The sequence below is a fragment of the Eschrichtius robustus genome, chromosome 1 (genome assembly GCF_028021215.1).
Source record: "Eschrichtius robustus isolate mEscRob2 chromosome 1, mEscRob2.pri, whole genome shotgun sequence".
Classification (NCBI taxonomy): domain Eukaryota; kingdom Metazoa; phylum Chordata; class Mammalia; order Artiodactyla; family Eschrichtiidae; genus Eschrichtius; species Eschrichtius robustus.
In genome coordinates, this window is record NC_090824.1 from 198,208,549 (window position 1) to 198,226,228 (window position 17,680).

Below are 17,680 nucleotides of genomic sequence, written 5' to 3' on the forward strand. Positions count from 1 at the left end.
AAAAGTGTTATTAAATCGATTGTGTAATTGATGCTTTAAAAAAGTTACATTTTGACACAAGCCTGGAGGGTTTGTTCATCAGAAGCTCTGTAAAAGGCCACCATGGAGTTTGGGATTAAAATATACACACTACTATATATAAAACAGATAACCAGCAAGGACCTACTGTATAGCACAGGGAACTCTACTCAATATCTTGTAATAACCTATAATGGAAAAGAATCTAAAAGAGAATAGATGTACGTGTATACATATAACTGAATCACTTTGCTGTACACCTGAAACTAACACAACATTGTAAATAAACTGTATTTCAATAAAAATTTTAAAAAGAGAAGAAAAGAAGAAGAAGAGGAAGGCCACCATGGAAGAAGAGTGGCTTTTAAGCACTAGGGCATTGTGAAGGGACTCCCTCTGTGTTAATTTCCTTAAAATCTTAAATTTCCTGTAAGCCTCCAGTAACCATGCTGTAGACTCCTGTTAGACAAAGGAAGCGCACGCTCTCTCTCCTGATGGTCACACTCTGATTGGAAAAGGTTAGTCAAAAGGATCTTTATTTTCCCAGCGTAGAGATGGATGGTGTGGCACTCACAGCCGCTGGAGGAGACCGACAATATAAACAGAGTCATCGCCATAAGCCCTTCCTTAAGTTCAGTGTGTTGGAACGGAAGGAGAGCAGCTTTGGGGCCAGAGTGGGTTCAAACCCCTCTCTCACCTACCAGCTTGTGACCTCGCCAGGAACATTCAGGTCCTGCATCTGCGGCCCAGAGACGTTACTCTCGAGAGCGGGTGGACGATGAAGTGAGACCAGAGCTTAAGCACCGAATCTGACTCTTGACGGAGGGACATTTCAGTCCTTCACAAGGGGGTTTAAGGGTTTAGGGTGAGGAAGGATAGCGTTAATAAGTAGAAACGGGGAGCATATCCTCTGCCTATGGTAAATTTTCTCACAAAGAAAAGAAAGGAGATAGGGCAGTAGCTTGAAGAGGAGAGAAAGCCCAAGGATTACTTATGGTTGTTGGTTTTGTTTGTATAGTTTCTTGTCCAGCAAAAGCACAGGAGAAAGCAAGACAGTACAGCTGAGAGCTATCAGGTCACTCATTTAGTGAATAACATTTTGTGTGATGGCCACGTACCAGACAGGGACTAGGGACCGAGGTCCTGGCAGTGAACAAAGCCAGCCCCTGCTTTCTTGGCGCTTACATTCTAGTGGGAGGAGACAGGTGATATAATCTCATTGTAAACATAAGTGCTGTGAAGGACAATTAAAGAAAAGAGCTGGGCGCCTTGGGCGGAGCACTGCCTTCGGGTGGGATGGTCGGGAAGGCCCCCTGAACGCCAGGGCTCGCTGATGGTGTAGGAGCCCGGAGGCAGAGGAGGGGCCTGGAGACAAGTGTGGGTGCAACACAGCGTTGGGAACACCCCATTTCCTGATTCTGAGATACACATCTTCTCACCTTTCGTGTTTCAGGACTCGGGGCATATGGTGTATATTTAGAGCAATAGGGCCTCGCCCTCCTGACCCCCGCCCCAGGAAAAAGTAACCATATTTGTGTTGTATAATTAAAGAGGAGAGTTTAGAAGTGGGAAGCAGGGGCAGTGACCTCTCTCTTCCGCACGAGGTGTCAGTCACTTGAAGCTGCTATAACAAGGTACCATGGACCGAGTGTCTTCCAAACAACAGAAATTTATTTCTCAAGTTCTAGAGGCTGAAAGTCCACGATCAGGTGCCAGTGTGGTCAGGTTCTGGTGAGAGCCCTCTTCTGGGTGGCAGGCTGCCATCTTCTCAGTGTACCCTCCTGTAGCAGAGAGAGAGAGGAAGAGAAGTCTCTGGGGTCCCTCTTATAAGGGCACCAATCCCACTCATGAGGGCTCCACCCTCGTGACCTAATTAACTCCTAATACCATTACACTGGAGGTTAGCATTTCAATATGTGAATTTGTGGGTGGGGAGGGAAGGCACAAATACTCAGTTCATTGCAAGGTCAGTGCCAAAAATCACTGACAAGAGCGAGAGCCATGGGGGAAGGGTGGGGTGGGGCAGAGGGGCGGGGCCTCAGACAAGCAGTGGGAGAAACCTGGGCTGGTCCCAGTGAGGGACTGAAGGGGGTCTGCTAGGACAAGAAACTGGCTGTGGAACCAGTCTGCGGTCTCAGACTGGAAACCTGACATTTCTGATGTTGTCCCGTGTTCACAGTGGTTGGATTTCTCCAGCACCAGGCAGCAGGCAGTGGGAGTGGAAAGCACGGGGGAAGTAGGGGAACCAGGCGGGGTAAGCACTGTGGAAAGACGCACAGCATGCTGGGAGTATCCAGGGATGATCAGGCAGGAAGCCAACTCCAGGACCAGGAGTATTTACCTAAGCACACACACCTATGAACGTGCAGCGCCTCGGGGAAAAGAGAACGCAGGTGGACTGTGTCATCACTCCATCCCCCCGGAGAAAATGGGGAGTTAACTCTTACACGTTCCTAACCTGCGGACGAGAGCAAATGTTTCCTTCAGCCAGGTCTGTAGTTGTCATCCAAAGAACAATAAAGATACCGATGGAGGAGAAGCCGGGCAGAATTCAAAAGGAAAGGAGTCCAGATTGGTCCCACAGCTTTCACACTCCGAGGCCTTCGTGGTTTTGTACCTCAGAATCTGTACAGTATATAAGGGTTAGCTCACGGAGGGCCAGACTGGTCAGCTCCATGGGAGTAACTACCACAAACCCAGGACCTCGGTGCCAGCGGTGCCTGGTGCTTCCTTTTCTCTCTCTTTATTTTCTTCCAAGTGTCAGTATCATAGATGGTCTCTCTGTGTTAAGGTAAGATGTACCTTGATTGAAGAAATGAGGAACAGTAAAGATTTAGCAAGCAGGAGTTTTAGGGAATAATTATCCACATAACAAAGAAATACGTGGTGCTATATACATTTGTACTTACAAATCATGAACTATTTGACATAAAAGCTGAGGTATAGAAAGACTTGCAGCAAAAAAAAAAAAAAAAAAAAAAAAAAAATGTCCTAAATCAGTGTGAGTTGAAGATAAATCAGAAGTGAAGATAAAACATCTGTAAAACTCTACCGTAAAGCAGTGGAACCGTTATTTCATTTTTTAAAATGCAGTTTGCACATTCTTTAAAAATGTCTGCTCTCTATATATATATATACAGCAAATCTACTTTTGAAATTATGGTATAAAAATAAGAGTACCTTTGTGATTCCAGTCCCTTGCTTTTAACTATCCTGCTGTTGAAACATTGTGATCTTTACCACTTTAGTTTCATAATCATGGTATTTTGACCAAAAGCAAGAACTTTCTGCGCTGTCCTAGTTTAGTTGTTCCAACTGACTGCATGTTCTGATGTTGAAACCTTGTCTTTCTGTTCATCCCACTAAGGAAAAGGTTTTCTTCACCAACTGTCATCCCAGATATGTAACTGTTCCAACTGATATTGAAATATAAGGTGTAAACAGAAGGGGTCCATTTTTAACTCGGTGGTGGAAGATTTCTTGCCCTGAGACTCTTATGTAGCTCACTAAAGCCCTTTTGCAGGAGGTGTTTCCCTGCTCACCAGTCCTGTTGAGAAACAGCTGACTCAGAAGAAGTCGGAATCTCCTGGAAAGACAGCATGCACAGGTATTTTGTATATGGGAGTTAGAGCGTCAAACGAAGTGATTTGCTGCTTTCACCTTGATGCGGTTCAGTTAGCAAGGCCTTCTCAGTTTCAGCTGTGTGACTCAACTGAACATTCACAATCCTAGCAATATTAACAGCAAAAAGAATAACAAGAGGATGGGCTTAATGAAGCATCCCTCTGTCTTGCTTTGCGTTCCTCATAGATCATTAGCTCTTAGTTAAATTCTGGTGCTACTCAGTCATTCTTAGATTTGGGTGAAGATACCAAGTTGACTGCTTTGTAATAGTGAATAAAATCTTGCTCATATTACAGGGTTTTTTTGGTTTTTTTTTTTTTTGCCAAAAAGATAAATAACTTCATCTTTCTCAATGCATTAAAAATAAGAATATTTCATAGTTTTCAACTGTTTTTCATCAGAAGCACTTGAAATTAAAAATAGTTCCTCCCAGGGGCTTCCCTGGTGGCACAGTGGTTGAGAATCTGCCTGCCAATGCAGGGGACACGGGTTCGAGCCCTGGTCTGGGAAGATCCCACATGCCGCGGAGCAACCAGGCCCGTGAGCCACAATTACTGAGCCTGCGCATCTGGAGCCTGTGCTCCGCAACAAGAGAGGCCGTGATAATGAGAGGCCCGCGCACCACGATGAAGAGTGGCCCCCACTCGCCGCAACTAGAGAAAGCCCTCGCACAGAAACGAAGACCCAACACAGCCATAAATAAATAAATAAATACATAAATAAATAAAATTAAAAAAAAACAAATAGTTCCTCCCAGAAATGAGGACTGATACAGGGGGCTTAATTAAAGTGAAGGAGAAATTCACTGAAATTGAGCATTATTAAAATGTATTTTAAATGTAGTGCTTTTTAAATTTTCACTTGGGACATGAATTATATGACCCAAAAAGAATAATTAGCTACTTGAATTTAACAAAAACCACATTGTGTAATTTTTTTTTTCTTTTCTTGCCATGAATGTTTTAGGTAACCAGCTTTTAAATTTGTTCGTAAAGAATGCTTGTTTCCTCGTGCTTCATGGCATATTCACATATCTAATTTGTTCAATTTTATGGGCTACAGACCCTCTTTGGAGGCCAGACTTTTCTTTCTATAAACAAGCTATCTTAAACTTACTTCTTAATGATTTCCCCGCCCCGCAGCATACTGAAATCTACAAGTGCTGTCAAAGTTCTGGTTGCCCTGCCCCACCCTCTGAGAGTCCCCGTATTTTCTCTTCCGAATTGAGAAACCCCGTGGCCACTGCTCTCACCGTCCTCCTGAGATGTGGCCAGAGTCGCTAGTCCCACTCTAGACCCCGTCCCTCCCAGGACCCCTGAGACCTGGGCTTACCCCCATCCCCTGAAGGGCCACTGCTGTTTTGTCCCCTGCTAAGCTGGAGAAAAACAGCAGTTAGCATCAGTACTCAATATAAACAAAAGCAGAGGAGGGTGTCCACAGAAAACAGCTCTTTACGATGCACGTATGTTCACTCCTATTCACTAGAACTGTTCATCTGATTAGCACGTTCGTTGTCAACTGGATGCAAAAATTGGGGGGCGGGGCAGGGAAAAGAGAGCCTGATAGGCTGGATCAGATGTAATAGGTGAGCTGCCAGAGAGAGGCCAAAGAGAAGTGCTTTACAGGTTTATGGGGCGCATCATTCACAAGTAATAGCTATTTCTTCCCGCTTTCCTTGATTCACCTCTCAAAAAAGAAATACCCGTTTAAGGGTTCAGTGCTGCTGCCGTATGATTCACGGTAAAGATTTGTGCGTTTTTTCCTCCCACCAAGAATAAATGTCAGGAGCTTCATACTTCTTGGCAAGAGAAGGCAGGAAACTGCGGAGAATCTGACATGTGGTAAGCACTACCCTGGCACGTTTAATGGGTACTTTCTTCATTTAATCCTGACAGCGACCAGATACTATTATGCCCATTTCATAAATGGGAACATTCAGGCTGAGAGAGTAACTCTCCCAAACCACGGGACAGAGACAGGAGTTGAACCCACATCTGTCTGAACCCCCAAACCCATGATCTTATCACTAGAGACTGTGATGGTGACTGTCACCACGCGTAATAGCTTCCAGGCCGCAGGTAGAGCTGGGAAGAGAGCCTTTGGAGTCACGTGGGCCAAGGCTTGGGTTCCAGCCTGTTACCCGCTGGCTGCAAAATCTTTGTCTGTAAAATGCACGTAACAGTAATTCCTAACTCGGCGCATTGTGGGGATTAAAGGAGATAACGCATGCGAAGTATTTTGCACAGTACCTGACACATAAATTGGGAATATGCTTGCTTCCTTTGTACAGTGTCAGATTTCCTGAACTTGGGCTCCTAGTAGAATGACTCCAGGCGGGCTGAGCGCTGTAGACGTGTGGACTAGAGTGATGCTTGGCATCCCGAGTCCTTGGAAACAAGGCACCCATGTGCCTGCGTTGCCAGCACACTCTACGGTGCCATCTCTCCCGCCAGCGCTCAGTACCGCCCTGTAGACGGCGCCGCGGAGCCGGGACATGCGGGGGAACGGGTGGGCGACGGCTCCACGTGTTTGTAGGTTTTTCAACAAAATTAAGTTGAGCTCCCTTGTGTTCTGAGGCACTTCTTTCATCTCAGATTTCTCCGGGGTTTTACCATGCTTGTTTTAACCAGGGACCATCCTGGGAAACAGTTTGAACCCCAACTGGAACTTATTTATTGGGAAGCCAAGTGGGAGGGAGAACAGGGATGCCAACCAATGAAATTGAAGATAGGGTTTTTCAGTTTAATAAAATTAAAACCTAAAACAAGTCCTAAAAGTTTTGGCTCTTTTGTGGCCAAGACTTGGCAACACTTTCGCTCTGAGCCTGGAGCCAGGGGCTGCGTCAAGAGCGGGGGCCCTCTCTCTCCACCTGCTCTCCGCTCCGGCTTACCCGCGGGCCCTCGGGTCCCCACAGATGGAATGAGGGGGAACCGTGCCCGAACCAGCCAAGGGTCGGGCGGGAAGAACTTTGTTCACAAGCAACACCGCGGGCCTTGGTTCTGCCGGTGGAAATCAGGAAGTGAGCTGCTTGCGGCTCTTGGACAGTCGCCTGCCCCGTGTTCCTGTCTCTTAACACTGTGTGCGGGGCCACGTTGTGGAACAGTCTGATGGGGCTGGCTCAGATGAGGGCATGTGGTGCCACTGGGCCCTCGGCTTCCCTCCGCTGCCCGTCAGGGCAGCCGACACGCACCAGCCCCGTGCTCTGGAGGGAGATGGAGGAGGACACACACGGTGCTTTCTCCAGGCAGATACGTGGCCGCCTTTCTGGATTTGTCAGAACCCTGTGCATGGGAAGTGGGAAACTCAGCTTTGAATATCTGCTTTTACCTTCAGGTGACTATTACCTTTTCATCGCTCCTCTAATAAGTGGGCTGTTGGAAAGAATCATTTAATGGTAATTGAAGTTTGGAGATATGACAAGCCGTTGCTATTTCAAATTTTCTTTTTTTTCTTCTCCTTAAAATTCGGAGATAATATTATATTTTGGAGCTAATTAGGGCAATTTTGTAAAGAATTTTCCCCCTTTTGAGGGGAGGACGAAGGAGAGGAAGGGAGGTCATTGCTTCACATTGGAACGGGACGGACCTGGGTTGTGTGGATTTTGGCATGTAATTAACTTCCTCAAGCCTCTTTTTGCCTCATCTGTAAAAGGGGACAATAATGTTTATTTGCAGAGTTTGCATAAGGATTCAATTAAGAGAGCAGCACAGATTCTAGACCATAATAAGGACTCATTACCTCCTCGTTTTCCTTTAATCCACAGTTAGATCAAATTCTCACCAACTGTAAATGCCACTCTTCAAAATAATTGTTTAATATGCTTAACATATTAAAAACAGTCCACATTTAAAATCCTAAGTATTTGCATTGTAGAACTGTGCAAAAATTAATTTTACTGAGTGAGCCTTTTATGTTTTCAGTTAATAGAAGTCCATGTTTAGTGCCTGAGAGTCCTGTGGGTCTCTCTAACTGTGTTATGGGTAATTCCGCAGGATTTCCAGAAATGATGAATGTCAGTGGAAATTTCGACTTAACCATTTAGTGCACAGTTCTATGAAATCTGTGATTTAGTAGGTGACGTGGTTTAGATCACACCATCTGGGAGAGGCCTTGTAAATGTGTCGTGGAATAAACCACTGTTGAAGCTACATGGCCGAGAAAGACTTCCCACGATCAGACATCGCAGTGTTTTAAAAAACTTAATGGCGTTTGCAGTTTCTCTAAACACTCCTGTTGTTCAAACCTCTTTAAAAAGAAAAAAAAAGAAAAACCCTGTAGTTATTATAGCATAACTGACCTTTATTGCAAACTGCCTTGTTCTATTTTAAAGAGCCAAATGTTGGGAGGAACAGTTCTCAGGACTTCGGTTGTCCTTCGGAGGTAATGAGCTCTGATGCTTCCCAGGGCTGAACCTTGGTGGGTAGTGATGCACTGCCTGTCAGGCGATTCGATTACTTCCCTTATCATTAGCAATTCTTGTCATTAAGTAGGCAAGGAAAGTAAAAACCCGAGAGGCTCTCAAGGTGTCATCTGGACACAGTCATTTACGTACGGACGCACAACTTACCCATCACAAATATCCCCACGGATACCCCTTTGCAAAACGGATCCAAAAGGGAAACTTTCATTCTCCTTTTATTCGTTCAAAAAATATTTGTAAGTACCTCCTGTGTGCCAGGCCCAGAGAGTATTCAGTGGGAAATACACATTCATCTCATCCCGACCTGTACTTTCCCCCGGTGGCTCCACCCCGAAGGCCACACTAAGACCAGTTTCTTTGGTTTCCTTTGAGAGATATTCTGTGTATATACAGGAATAGATTTGTGTGTGTTTCTCACTGCTTTTTTTTTTAAATCCAAGTGATAGCATACGGTAAACCTCACATCTTGGAGAGTATTCCGTATCAGTCTAACTCATTCTTCTTTTCCACTGCGGTGTAGTATTCCATTGTATGGTTGGATGAGTATTGTATTAGTACCCTGTTGCTGGACGTTTTAGTAATTCCTGGGGGGGGGGGGGGGCGTTTCCTTCTATTTTTGTGGCCTCGCCGTCTTTCTCCTGCCTTGCTTTTCTTCTGATGCATCGTTTCATTCCCTATCACTGCATCATTAATGATTCTGGGAGGTGGGACTCAGCACCACCTGCGTGAAGACCCCACCCTTGTATGTAATTCCCAACAGATCCGGGCAGGCATGAGTAAGTTAGTTCACTGTGCAAGACCTCGTCTTTTCACCCCCCCGATTTCTCGTGATTAGCTTGTGATTAGTGATCATGAAGCCAGTTGATACACTTTTCTACGCCAGCACCCACTTCTCTGAATCGCAGGGAACTTGAGGAGGATGATTCTGTGTGGCAGGCCCCGTACCTCTCGCCAGGGCTCTGTGGTCTCAGGCCACCAGGCTGCTGACCGATCAGCGTCCTCTGTTGCCGGGACAGCTGGTTACCCTAAAGAGCTTCCTGCGCTGCTGGACCACGGCCGGCCTCCTTTTCTTCTGCCTGCCATTGCTCTTCCTGTGCGATTTCATTTCCACTGTGATGGAGGAACTCTTGAAGATCCGCTGAAGCACATCCACTTTACACGTGTCATAATCAGCTCCCTCCCTCCCCTTTGCAATGGCTCAATAAAGATAGTTGGTTTCATTGCTGGAAACCTTAACTGTCAGAAGGTTGCTTTCTTACACTTGGTCATAAAACCTAGGAAGCCCCTTCCCAGCTGAGGTCTTCGGGGACTTTGACGTGGGCTTGACCACCGGCTGTTGCTTCAGCTGCATCTTCTATTCTGTGTTATTTCTGCTCCCCTTCGTGCTGACCTTGCCATTCTCTGCCTCGGAGGGTCGGTTTTCTGTTTCTAGCTGTTCCTCCTCTCTTCACTCTAATCCCCTTCGTTTTCCCTCCTCGCATGTCTGTTTTCTTTAAAGCGATGTCTTCTCCAGAGCTTGCTTGTTTCTGTCACTGTTTGTGGGGTTCGCATCCCAACAGCATCACTTACTGTCTCTCTTGTTAGTTTCCCAGGTGGCTCGTCCGTTGGCCTCACCTCTCCCCTTTATCTTAAAAGGTTTTGTTGTTGTTTGGTTTGGTTTTTCATTTGTTTGTTTGTTTTTAAATCATGGTGCAAACCCATTTCCTTATGCTGGCAGTGGGCAAATTTCCAAAAGTAATTTGGCATTGTTCAAGTTTGCTTTTAAGTTATGATCTTTTTTTTTTTTTTTTGCTTTCAGCCACTGGTCACTTTAGCACAAATACCACTTACAAATTCAGCAAATAATTATCAGATTTCTGAGCCGATGCCTAACCCTGTTCCAGGCCCTGAAGAGGCAGATGAACTCCCCTCCCTCGAGGAATTCACTCCAGTGGGGGGGGGGGGGGGGGGCTGCGGACCATAATGAAGTCCGTGAGCACGTGTGCGGGAGAAAATTAAAACAGGAAGGGGGGGGCAGGGAGCTCAGAATGGGGTACAGGTTACTGAGGCGCTCGGGGAAGAGTTCATCACGAAGGGGCCGTTTGAACAAAACTTGAAGGGAATGCTGCAGCAAGTACCGGGGTCACCTAGGGAAGCGGTCAGGGCAGTGAGAGCGCAGGCGAGGACCAGCCACGGGGTGGGGGTGGGGGGCGGGGGGCGTGCCTGGAGGCGGTGCGGGTCAGAGCGCTCCCAGGAGCCGAGGGCACCAGGCCCTGGAGGCCCCTGCGAGCCGACTGCACAGACTTGAGCAAGACAAGTGACGTGTCTTGTGCTGCGATGCATATTTGTCACATACTATTTCAAGAGGACTTGAGACTAATTAAGGCCAGCATAGCCTTTCTTCCAGCTCTTCTCGCTATAAATATTGTGTGCTCGATCACTTAGGAGTATGGCCTAGACAGAAATCACCCAATGTTTCTTCTTTTTTCCCTCCCTCACCCCTGATAGGTTGTGTAGATGCAAAGACCGTTGTGATTGTTAGTGGTATTATTTAGTAAGCCTTGTCCCTAGGCAGCCAAAAGCTTTCAATAATTTTAAGCTCTCTGCAAACTTTTACCAGTTCTGATTTAGTGTATTTATCAATATTTACAACTTACGTCAGTACTTCTTCCAAAAAGATGAGATGAGGCTTAACATGAAAGATGTTTAAATTTAAAGGCAGTGAAAAAAGAAGTAAAAAATGAATTAAATTATGCAGGAAGATGAAGCAAATGTAGCATATCAACTTGGGTGACTGTTGTGAGGTGACCGACCAGTCAGTTTACCCATGAACTTCATGGTAGCAAAGCCAAAAAGGAAAACAACAGATTACATAATTATCCTTGTCTGATTTCCCCAGACCGTAACACGAGTCTTTTTCCTTCTTCCTCTAATGTAAGCTACCAAAATAAGTTGGTCAGTCAGTGTATATTTCAACCTTATTCCTACTGTGCTATTTTACTTGCAGAGTGTCATTCTTGCTGAAAAAAATCAATTTTCTGCTAAAATTGCCAGTTCACTAACTGTAGACATGAAAATCAAGGTTGATTTTTTTTTTTTTTTTAACGTTTATTTGTCTGCTTTACCAGATTGCCAGCTACCTAAGGCAGAAATTGTATCCATTCATCTTTATATCCTTGGTGGCCCCTAAAGAAATAGTTCTTCAGTCCTCTTCCTATGACTGCAAAATCTAACAGGCTCTGAAAACAGCAAATGTTATCAAACGTTGGGTACCAAAACTCATTCAGAGGCAAAGCCTGAACTGAAATAGGATACTTCAAAAATCTTCATTTTTTTTTTCCCCCTTGTGAATACTCATGTTTTACTACAGAAGTGGTACTAGATTTAACTAGGGGTATTCTGCAGACTCTGCTGGGTGTTATGTAACATTTGGTGTGAGCATCTTACTACTTTTCTAAAATTTGAAAGTGTAAATTCCAAAATACATCTGGCCGCAGTGGTTTCAGAAGAGGAATCATGGGCCTGCCATATCCAATGTCTAGAACAGTGTAGGTACCTGGTACAAACACGAGTTGAAGTGAAGCTTGACTAACATGAGGTACTTAGAAATGGGAAGCTCTTCTGCAGCCAGGCCTTACGGAGCTTGAGGCCTCAGGGGATAAAAATCAATGAATCAGCCCTTAGAAGCATCGAAATGTTTCCTTAATTGTTCCTCAGAGCAGTAATCACTGCTCTTCTGTCAGCCTAATAAATCTCAGGAATATGAAGTGTTAGTCTGTCAGTTAAAATTGTTCCTCTTGGTGTCCTGGAAGGGGCTTTTTGTGTGATTCATGTATTTTTTATGTTGTCTCTGTACCTTATCACTGTGTATCTTTTTGTTTTTCTTCCAACATGTTTGTAAGGTGTCACGTCAGCTTTTTTAATACTGGTGATGTAATTGCAAAAGCACACATAAACAGTTTGGAAGGTGTGAGAAGAAATCCACAAGTCACACGGGAAAACAGCCACCAAGCCAGCATTCAGGCTGGAATTCGTCCACTGTGCAGAACCAGTTGTGCTGCCAGTGGGTCAAACTGTGTATCCTGAAATTGAGTGAAAAAGAAGTTTGATACAAGAAACATTTGTTTCGTACCAAAGATGCAGTGGGAAATAGCAAGGCAGGTCCAATACGGGCTTCACGCTCACAGAGCTTAATAGGGAAAGCAAGACATTTATATGAAAGAAACAGAGTACACGGCAGAACATGCCAGAGGGCGTGCAGCCCGGGAGCTCGGGGGAGGGGTGGGGTCGCCCTGGCGGAATTAGGCCAGTGGAGAGGACGGACTTGTGGAATACAAGGAGGGGGCAGCCCCAGCTCTCAGGGAGCTCTGTGTTTAGTCGTAGAGATGCATAAACAGATAAATTACCGTGGAAAGTGGTGAATGTTATCACTGGGGCCGTGGAACCGTGGAGGACAGTCATCAGTCCCTGGGAAGGTGGGCAGGAGCTGATCTTCAGGCTGGGTCTTGAGGAACACGGCGTTTGCCCCCAAGGGCAGGGCTGGCTCTAGGGATGCGTCCAGGCAGAGGGAATGTGGTAAGATGCTTATGTGACACCAGCGTGACCTTTTATACTGCATTGTCCTTGCAGGTGAATCAAACAGCCCTCCTGGAACGATTCAGGGTGGGAAGGGTCTGCAGGGTAAGAGTCAGTTTAGAACCATCGCTCCAAAACTTGCGCCCCAAGTCCTGGCGCCCAGAGTGCTCCCGGGCCCGGCGCCCTCCCTCTCTGACCACGCGCATCCAGGCCCGTCCCTCGGCTCGAAGGCCCTGGGGATGCCCCCCCAGAATTACGCGCTGATGCAGGTGGCCGGCCAGGAAGGGACCTTCTCTCTCGTCGCTCTGCCACACGTCGCCTCGGCTCAGCCACTCCAGAAACCCAGACTGCCTCTGCCCAAGAACCTGAAGCTGCCCATCCCCCGGTACCAACGCCCAGGACATAGCAAAGGAGCCAGAAAGAAACCGGGGTTCAGCTCCTCCGACGGGGGCTGTAGCCAAGCTCCCGCCCAAACCCAAGCGGCCCCTCCCCTGCCTGAGCATCCCGAGGCCCCGCACAAGCCCAGCCCACCCAAGTCGGCGCTGGCACCCGGCCAGGCCCCGGCCTCGCTGACCAATGGGGGTGGCCATGGAGACCCTGGGCCTCCAGGGACCAGCGACCACGGAGGTCGGGACCCTCCCGCCGCCCCAGCACTGTCCACACCGGAGGAGCCCTCTGCCGAGCGGGGCCTCCCGAAGAGTTCAGGGAGAGCAGGCGTTGCAGGCAAGAAGCCCTCCAGGAAGCCTGCTGTTTCCAGGGGAGAACTTAGAGAACAGGTCGGCCTTGCCAGAGCCGCGAGCCATTTGTCGCCAGGCGTTACTGGAAACGCGCTTCAGGTGGTCTCTTCCATCCCCGGAGGTAAGGTGCCCATCCTGCCCTACTCAAGAACGAGGGCGTCGCAAGTTTACCAAGGCGGAGCAGCTGTGAACCTTGCGGATGTTTCTCTCCCTGGGCTCGGGGCAGCCGGTGATAAGACCTCCTCCGTCCCGGAAGGCTTCTGTTCGGCCCCCCAGGTGGCCGACAGGGGACCTGCCCCACAGGCGTCGAGGCAGAGCCCCTGCGACAGGGCCTACTGTCCGGCCACCAAAGCCGACCTCAACCACAAAACGAAACCGAACGGCGGGGCAGCCAAGAGAAGAGGAAGAAAACGGAAAGTCCCGGATGAACTTCTGACATTTCAGGGTAAAAGGAGGAAATGTGTCATTAATAAGTGTAAAGATGGCGAAGAGCGAGCCAAAGCCGATCCCCAAGAATCCAAGGACCAAAAACCTGGGGCTGTGAAAAAATACCGTAGCATCATGCCCAAACCTGTCCTGGTCCTGCCGGCCCTGGCTCCCCTGGCCTCGCCCGCGGCCACGTTACAGCCCCCCGCGCCCGGCAGCCGGGGGCACGCGTCGTTCAGTCACTCCCTCGCCCCCAAGCATCCGGGCTGCAGGCCGGACGAAGGCCCCTCCCCGAAGCCCGGCTCGGCCTTCAGAAATGGGTTCTCCGGCCTCAAGAAGCCTTGGCACGGATGCCACGTGTGCGAGCACACCTTGCAGCCCAAGCAGCACCTCCGCGAGCACGCCAACACGCACGGCGACAGCCGGCCCTACGGCTGCCGCCTCTGCCGCAAAGCCTACGTGCGGCCGGGCAGCCTGAGCGCACACGTGCGGCTGCATCACGGCGACTCCCGGCCCAGGAGGCTCGTGTGCTGCGAATTCTGCGCGAAGGTGTTCGGCCACGTCAGAGTCTACTTCGGCCACCTGAAAGAGGCGCACGGGGTGGCCGTCAGCACCGAGCCGCAGCCGCAGCCGGGGGACCTGCTGAGGACCAGGAAGCAGACTGCCCGAGGGGTGGAGGGACCGGTGGACAGGTGAGTGGGGGGTGCTTCGGATTTGGGGTCAGGGCCAGATTCCACATGCAGCAAGGTGGGTTTGGAAGACCCTCCCCCAGGTCAAGATTTCATAAGGTAGCTGCCACCTCTTCCCCGTTCTGTGAAGAGTGGCCGCATTCCTCTCTGGTCTCTGATCGTTAGTGATTTTTGATGACTCCGCCTTCTACGAGCCAGGACACAGAGGTCCCTTTGAGGGACGCTGGGGACAGTTGGGCAAGAGATGAATTTTGCATCTGAAATATGAAAGAGTAACTTAGTGTCTGTAGTTCTGGTGCTTTGGACAAGTAATCTCCTCCAAACTCTTGGCCACAGGATGTATACCCAAAGAGCACCATTGGGCCCAGAATACGGCGTGACAGGCGGCGGGGACTCAGCGCAGCTCTGCTGCACGGACCCGCCCCCAGGTGCAGGCCTGACGCTCAGCGCCTGCCCTGCTTCCCCGTCAGGCGCGTCAGGCCGGGGTAACTGTCTCCTGTGTCCTTGTCTGTGCAGCGCTGCTTCCCAGCACCGTAAACGAACCAGCTGAGTCATTTGAAAGCCTGCCAGGCGGGCCTGAGAGTTGTGAGTAAGCCAGGGAAGCGCCCTCGGTCTGTCCATCTTGCTCTAGGTGATGGGGGGGGGGGGGGGGGGAGGTTGCCTTGAAGTGAATACTTGTCAGCGCCTTGAAAGTTAAAACATTTTCCAGCACTTTAGATCCTCGGCCCCTCACCATTCCCAGCTGTCCTAATGGTTCTAAATCCTTTCTGTTCAATTTCAGCTTGGTCTGTCATATTCATTGAAACTAAGTTACGCCTGTCCTGTTTCCTCCCGGCTTTTCTGGGGTTTCTCTGCGTCTCTTTAGGCATTTCTGGCCCTTTTCCGATAAAGGTACATAGCAGCCTCCCCAAAGAAACCTCACTTCTTAATTGTTGAACGGAGTCCGTGCTGAGTTTTAGCGAAGATGTCCAGACCTGCACTGGGTGCTCAGGGAGAGGGAGGGCCCTGGGGGGGTGGGGGGCGGGGGGGGACAGTCGCCTCAGCTGGACCCAGTGGGCTCCTGCTGCGCTTCGTTTGGGACCTCCCGCTCTCCTGGTGCGCACACCTGTCGCCATGGTAGCCAAAGAACAGGTGGCTCCCGGGGGAGCCTCTTTCCGAAGCGGACCCTGCCGGCGTGGGAAGCGTGAGGCCCCAGGCAGGACTGACCTTGGCCTTCACCGCGGCCTCTGCCCCCCACGCGCTCTCTGCTTGCCCCTCCTTCGGCCCCTCCTCGGTGCGTGTGTCTTAGATCCCGGAAGGCCAGGAACTGTAAGGAGAAGTTCCGGTTGTGTTCTTTCATGAGAGCTGATACAGACTCTTTCCCCCCTTTCCAGGGAGACCAAGTCCGGCCTGGAAGAAGACCTCCTTCTGAACCAGGCTGACGAGGTCAAATTCCAGATCAGATGTGGCCGCTGTCAGATCACTGCCCAGTCTTTTGCTGAAATCAAGTTCCACCTGCTTTACGTTCATGGAGAGGAGATCCAGGGCCAGTTGCAAGAGGAGATCTCACCCTCCCCGGGAAGCAGGGGAGCTCAGGGAGAACTGGTTCCACAGGCTGCTCCTTTCTGGAAACATCCTGAGAGAAGAAAGCAGCTTAAGCACCGTCCCTTGGATGGGGACCTCTGTGCCGTCCCCAGATTGAAAAAGCAGCTCTACCTCCGTCATCAGAGTGATGTGGAGATACTTGCGAAACATGAAGGCGCCCAGCCAGGACCCAGTGAGCCCGGAGGACACCCCCAGGGCCGCGAGGGCCCCGAGGGCCCCGGCCCCGATGCTGCCCTCTCCCCGCCCCGGCCTGGCTTTAACTGCGTCCTTTGTGCACAGACGCTGGGGAGGAGGGAAGAACTGCTCCTGCACTGGGAAGAGCAGCACAAGTGCGAGGACCCGCCGACTCTCTGGACGCTTCTCAGCGCACTCTCCAGCCAGGGCGCCGTCCAGCGCTCCGGCGAAAGCGGAAAGTGAGAGAGACCGGAAAATGAGACGGCGAGCCGAGGGGGAAGGGGAGGCGCTCTCTCCGCTTCCTCTGTTCCGTGGGGGTGCTTCACGACAGAAATCAAGCAAGTTAGGGTCAGCGTTAATGAGCAGAAGTGATTTCTGTACCTACTTTTATTCTTCTATGAAATATATATGTACATATGCCCTTGATGCATATTTTTCTAACATAATGCAGTTTTATTTTAAAATTCTATGTCCTGTTAGTATCTGAGACTTTATTTCAGATTCAATAAAAAGATAAATTTGCAGGTTGAAATGCAGAGTATTATAGGCTATCCTTCAAGTACAGTTATTAGTAAAAACACGTGTGTTTGAGTTATTTCCTGTCTGTGTGCGTGTATGTGTCCTTTTTGTTCACATGTTTTCTGTTTAAGTAGGTCGACAAATGTGATAAATGTCCAGGTGACAAAATCATTTCAGGCTCAACCCTGGCATATCGTTGACCTGTATCAGATTCTCTAGTTTATTTGAATATGCCATAGAGCAGCGTGTTAAATAAGGTTCTCGTCTGTCATAATTGAAAGTCCGTGTTTTCAGGACTTTGATTTTTTTTTAAATTCATTTTCTTAAATGCACGTTCTGTTGAAGCTTAGATGCTAAGTCTTATACCTGTACTGCTCCCTGTCAAAGTAATCAACCATTTCTTAGTACTTCAGCTAATAGAAAAACCACTTTTTTGTTAAAAAGTTACTTTCAAAAAGTCTTTTTGAACCAGAAAATTTACAACCTGGAGAGTGAGCTGGGTAGTTCAGCCCAGATGTCAGGTGTCTCAGCGGCCTCTCCTCTTCCCCAGTAACTTCAGAGGGCTGTCACTGGCTGATCAATTTTAGATGCAACTGTGCCTTTCAAGCCCGGGTCCTCTTTGAAAGTCAGGAGTAAATGATTGCCTGTTAAATTCTTGGGAAATCACCTCGAATCAGAAATGTTGCCATTTGAAGTTTCTGGCCATCCTGGCTGCAAAATCGTTTTCTCGGAATGGGGGAGCCTGAACACTTCAATCCCGGGCTTCGGTTGAAAGCGCCGCGCACGTGGCCAGCCCTGTTCCTGAAGCTGGGCCCGGGCACCGTCATAACATTTTTCTGTGCTAAAGGAAGTTACCTAAACGGAGGAAGACCTAAATTCTAACTGATGAGCTAGCGGGTCTTAAATCATCTTTTTGAATGTCTCGTTTTAAAACC

General features: G+C 48.7%; 1 protein-coding gene across 26 annotated transcripts in view; it reads left to right on the forward strand.

Annotated features, from left to right (window-relative positions):
- Nucleotides 1–16,830, forward strand: part of ZNF438 (zinc finger protein 438) — a 176,154-nt gene extending 159,324 nt beyond the window's left edge. For 24 of the 26 annotated variants that reach the window (XM_068562345.1, XM_068562436.1, XM_068562376.1 and 21 more), the window contains 3 exons: nucleotides 3,542–3,625; nucleotides 12,671–14,471; nucleotides 15,842–16,830. In XM_068562345.1, the coding sequence (XP_068418446.1) occupies nucleotides 3,542–3,625; nucleotides 12,671–14,471; nucleotides 15,842–16,469 (2,513 nt within the window). In that variant the 3' untranslated portion in view covers nucleotides 16,470–16,830. Of the gene's footprint in view, nucleotides 1–3,539; nucleotides 3,626–5,415; nucleotides 5,484–12,670; nucleotides 14,472–15,841 lie in introns of those variants that run through there. The other 2 variants (XM_068562468.1, XM_068562451.1) reach the window with 2 other exon arrangements.
- The last annotated feature ends 850 nt before the right edge of the window (nucleotides 16,831–17,680 follow it).